At 36.0% G+C, this 5396-nt stretch overlaps 1 protein-coding gene across 1 annotated transcript; it reads right to left on the bottom strand.

Annotated features, from left to right (window-relative positions):
• Positions 1 to 2592: 2592 nt before the first annotated feature.
• Positions 2593 to 3030, bottom strand: LOC145999209 (uncharacterized). The gene has a single exon (XM_083136143.1). The coding sequence runs from the start codon at positions 3028 to 3030 to the stop codon at positions 2593 to 2595; it is 438 nt and encodes a 145-aa protein (XP_082992269.1).
• Positions 3031 to 5396: the final 2366 nt, after the last annotated feature.

Here is a 5396-nt window from a genome sequence, read left to right as displayed (position 1 = left end):
TGTTTGTGACAAAGAAAACGAAGGTAGTACGACTCGGCGAAAACATTTAATGGAGAATTGCACATGATGAGAACTTTTCATTCGATATTTGCGGAGGTACCCTTGCATTGAACTCTAGTGGGAAAAGGGGTAAAATTAGTATGTCCTCAATTGCCACAAATATAAATAGTTATTTCATTAATATGTGTCAATGTCTTTGAAGCAGAACACAATTATCGTTAGAGTATCATAATTCACGATCTTATACATGAAAATATCCCTTTGAACAGTCAAAAAACTCTAATATTCCTCTAGAAAAAGAGGAAGAATAGAGTAAAAGAATATTATTCTTATTATTTTCTTACGAAATTTGAACATCGTCAGTCCCCCACGTAGGCAACGCCGTGACGTGAGCATTCAAAATGATACCTGCATATTGCCTGATATATGTTTCATTGTCATGGCAAAAAAATGTGTATTTGTTGTTTGAAAATTTCGGAGGAAATTAATAATTTCTAATGTAAAAGCCTTGATTTCTCTACGGTCGGAAATGGTCCTCCTCCCACCCACCACAAACAAGGACGAATAAATGAAATTAAAATTTACTAATTGCTAAAGACATATGTCAAGTCTCATGTGACGATCAAAACTTGTATCTCCGAAACAGTTGAAATCACCAGCAAGCATAATGTGTTCAGCACAGCTTGGAATTTAAGGTGCAATGTCATTCATAAACGGTTTTGGCGCTGTTGATTCCCTGATTGAGCATATACATTACAGATCCAAATATTATGTATCTTGACACTTATGATTCGTCCACTGGGATGCATGATAACGTCCGTTATCGGGAAATTGTCCTTTACTATTATGGCTGTTCCTTGTGCCTGGTAAGTAGCATTATTATATACACGAAGGGAAAATGGTAAGTCAAACTGGAGAACCGACACTTCTTGAACCAATGCAATATCAATAGATGATTGCAAATTAAAATCACCCAGGGCGTGTTGCTTACATTGGTTTTGCATTGTATTGATATTAATGGTTGCATTTTTAATGTATGTGTTCATCACAACAAAATTAATATTATAACTTCTCAAGAATACAGCATGTCGCACATCATCCTGGAAAAACCTATTGCACCACACAAAAACACACCATATAGTAACACGAAAAATAACCAGAACAAATTCATCATATGGAAAACTTCTAATTTTTCTCACTTTCAGTTGCAAGGACATTGGTATTTTGGTTACTCTGGGATCTAGTTATACGTGCCGGTGATGGATACGGGGAAGGTCGATCTTCAGGTTTTTTTGCAGAAAGTGAAGTCACCTCATGCTTTGCCTGGCACTTTCCCTTTTGTGTTTGCCAACCTGTTTCTTACTTATGTTTGAATTGGAACAATTGGAGATATTTTCAGGCAATGGGTTCTGTAATTGCTCTGTACTGGATAATTCCATAACACCATTCGGATGAAACACCATACAAGAACTATCACTTCCGTTCAGCTGCAAAGAGGAGGGAACATTCTCCGCGCTTGTCTCGGTATTACCAGACATCTGACTTGAACCCATTTCACTATCTTCAACTTCCTATATCCACGAGGAAAAACTCGTTGTGAATTTCTCATCCTGCCGGATTTCGGAGATATTTTCCTCTTGTGGCGAATTTGTTTGTACACATACGGGTTCATCCTTATGTATCACTGGCTCTTTCGGCACGTCTCCTATCGCGGAGTGAACAGAAGATTGTAATTCAGTCGGTAGAAATTCCATTGTGTTCTCCGTAAGGGGCAGCTGGACACTTTGTGCATAAGTCGCTGTTGAATGGGAAACACTGTCAGAAATCGTTGCGGGAGGGCGAGCTCCCCCAACTACTGAACGGGTATATGAACGTCTTTTGGGGCACATTATAGCTGTATGGGACACTTCCCCACACAGTCGACAAGTAGGCTGTTGACCAGGATAAGTTGTCCAATAACGAATACCTAGAATTGTCACAGAAGACGGTATTGGTTTCTTGAGTGACATTTCAAATAGCTTCCTCCCAGTACGAACAGGGTATTTATGTTCACCTGAATAAACTTCATCATTGATAGATTTAATTTCACCGTAGGATGTCTACACAGAACCGAAAGTTCCATAGGCACTACATGTAATCGAACCATCACAGTGGTTTTATCCATCCAGTCAATTTTCACGTCATGAGAACCCTCTTCATCACAATATGTCAGAGTTGCACCATATTTAGCTATTAACTGTTCACCCAGAACTCGCGAAATCAGTTTAATATACACACTTTTCCGAAAGTAATCATCTCAATACTTAACACTTGATCAGGGATCAATAACAGCTTGTCACTAATGAAACGATGAATGTTCATAGATGCCGGTACACGAGATACAGGCGTAAAACACAATTTCAAAGTATTCACTCGCTTAGTTTCCATGGTGCGACACTATCCATTCGATTTCTCTCGTAAAGCTACCGTGGCCGAGCACCAGTCCACGCAACACACAGGAGCTCACAAGGGATGTTGCTCCTTCGAAGGCCGACCTTCGACTGACTGAGCCACCGCGGCCAGTTTATATATTTATACTTACTTTAATTTTACTTACTTGGATCCTCTTCTACCCAAAGTTGTCGAGGTTTTGCAGAGAGCTCTCCATCGGTTACGATCCTCTGCTATCTTCCTTGCTTCATCCCATTTAATGCCTCTTCTGTTCAGGGTCTGCTCAATGTTCTTGTTCCATGTTTCCCGTGGTTTTCCTTCAGGCCTTTTTTTTCCTATTCCTCTTGATCTTGCCTCAAATATTTCCTTTGGTACTCTTCCATCCTTCATTCTATTAACATGGCCAAACCATCTCAGTTGTGCCTCGATGACATTTTGTTCTACTGGTTTTGAATTTAGCGTTATCCTGATTGTTTGATTCCTAATTCTATCTCTTCTTGTTTTTCCAATCACTCTTCTCAAATATTTCATTTCCGCTGTCTGTATCTGCTGTATCTGCCTACTTGTCAATACCCACGATTCGCTCCCATATAGTAACATAGTTAGTAAATACGTTGATTTATATGTTGCCATTTTTGTTTTCTGGCTGATTTCTTTCCTCCCTAGAAACCCCTGATTGATAACATAATATAGTTTGTTTGTGTTTTGTATTCTTGTATTAATTCTCCATCTATTCTTCCATTGTTATTGATGGTGATTCCGAGGTATTTAAAAATCTTAACTTGTTCCAGTTCTTCGTTTTCAAACTCTATTATGCATGTTTTTTTCTTCTCTGGCTATTTTCACAATTTTTGTCTTATCTTAATTTATTTTCATTGATTTAGTTAATAGGCTATTATTTATAATATTCAAGTTTCTTTGTAAGTTTGCTTGTGAGTTAGCAAATAACTATATCATTTGCATACAGCAGCTCTGAAATATTTACTGCTATCATTCTCCAATATCCTACTTTTAACTTCCTCATTTTTGTTTTTATTTCTTTTAGCACATCGTCCAATAAAATTATAAACAAGTAAGGTGATTGTATATCGCCATGTCTTTCTCCGGGTGTAACTTCAAACTCCTCTGATTTATTATTGCTTGTCCTTACATAACTTCTGCATTCCTTGTAAAAACTTTGTATGGATTTTATTAGTTCTTGGTTTATTTCTTTCTTTCTTAATACTTTCCATAACACATGCCGAGGAACTCTATCAAAGGCTTTCTCCAAGTCAATGAAACATAAGTATAATTCTCTATTAAAGATGATATTAAAAGGCTAAAGAATAACAAAGCACCTGGCATTGATTTAATTACAGCTGAGTTAATTAAATATGGTGGAAATTCATTAATATGTCAAATTCATAAATTAATTTGTTTAATATGGAATAAGGAAGAAATCCCTCAACAGTGGAAAGAATCCATAATTGTTCCTGTGTTTAAAAAAAGGTAAAAAAAAGGAAATGCAATAATTCCCGTGGAATTTCTCTACTCTCAACAACATATAGAATATTATCTAACATTCTTTTAACAAGACTAACCCCATATGCTAATGAAATTATAGGTGATTATCAATGTGGATTTAAACGTAACAGATCAACTACAGATCAAATTTTTCACATCAGACAGACACTTGAAAAAAAGTGGGAATATAATCAAAATGTCCATTAGCTATTCATTGATTTCAAAAAAGCATATGATTCGGTCAAAAGAGATAAATTATATAATATATTAGTAGAGTTTGAAATACCTAAGAAGCTTGTTAGTATGATAAAAATATGCACCAGTGAAACAGAAAGTAAAATTCGTGTGGGTATTAATGTGTCTGACAAATTTACAATTCATGATGGGTTAAAACAAGGAGATGCATTATCTCCATTGCTCTTTAATTTTGCCTTAGAATATGCTGTTAGGAAGGTAAAAGAAACTAAAGAAGGACTAAAATTAAATGTTGTGACTCAGTTGTTAGCATATGCAGGTGATGCAGACTTACTGGGGGATGATGTGAATACAATTAAGGATAATGCTAAAATATTTTTCAAAACTGCTAAAGAGATAGGTTTGGAAGTTAACAAAGAGAAAACTAAATATATGCTTACAGGCCGAAACCAAGTGTTAGGTAATAATCAAAATCTAATTATTGATAACAACTCGTTTGAACCAGTTTCCAAATTCAAATACTTAGGAGTAATATTAACAAATGAAAATTATATTAAAGAGGAAATAAAAAGCAGGCTTAATTCAGGAAATGCATGTTACTTCTGTCTTCATAAACCTTTGTCTTATCGTTTAATATCTAAGAAACTAAAAGTTAAAATATACAAAACAGTAATTTTGCCTGTAGTATTATATGGATGTGAAACTTGGTCCCTTACATTGAAAGAGGAACATAAATTGAGAGTATTTGAAAATAAGATCCTTAGGAAAATCTTTGGACCTAAAAGGGATGAGGAAACAGGTGAGTGGAGAAGGTTACATAATTTAGAACTACATAATTTGTATTCATGTCCAGATATTATTTGAATAATTAAATCAAGAAGACTTAGGTGGGCAGTCCATGTGGCACGAATGGGAGAGGAAAGAGGAGTTTACAGGATTCTTGTTGGGAAACCTGATGGTAAGAGACCTGTAGGAAGGCCAAGACGAAGATGGAGGGACAACGTTGAGATGGACCTAAGGGAAATCGGTAGGGATGGAAAAGAGTATATAGAACTTGCTCAAGATAGGGAAAGATGGAAGGCCTGTGTTGCTGCAGCCATGAACCTTCGGGTTTAAGAAGGCTAAGGAGTTAGTTAGTTAGTATAATTCTCTATCATATTCAATTACTTTTTCTATGATCTGTCTTCAAGTAAATATATGGTCCTGAACGCTTCTTCCTGGCCTAAATCCACTTTGAGTTTCTTCCAAGTTATCTCATATTTCTTTCC

The sequence above is a fragment of the Lepisma saccharinum genome, chromosome 15 (genome assembly GCF_977018435.1).
Source record: "Lepisma saccharinum chromosome 15, izLepSacc3.1, whole genome shotgun sequence".
In the NCBI taxonomy this organism is placed as follows: domain Eukaryota; kingdom Metazoa; phylum Arthropoda; class Insecta; order Zygentoma; family Lepismatidae; genus Lepisma; species Lepisma saccharinum.
Note: the sequence above shows the minus strand (reverse complement) of the source record. Positions and strands in the feature narration are given on the sequence as shown.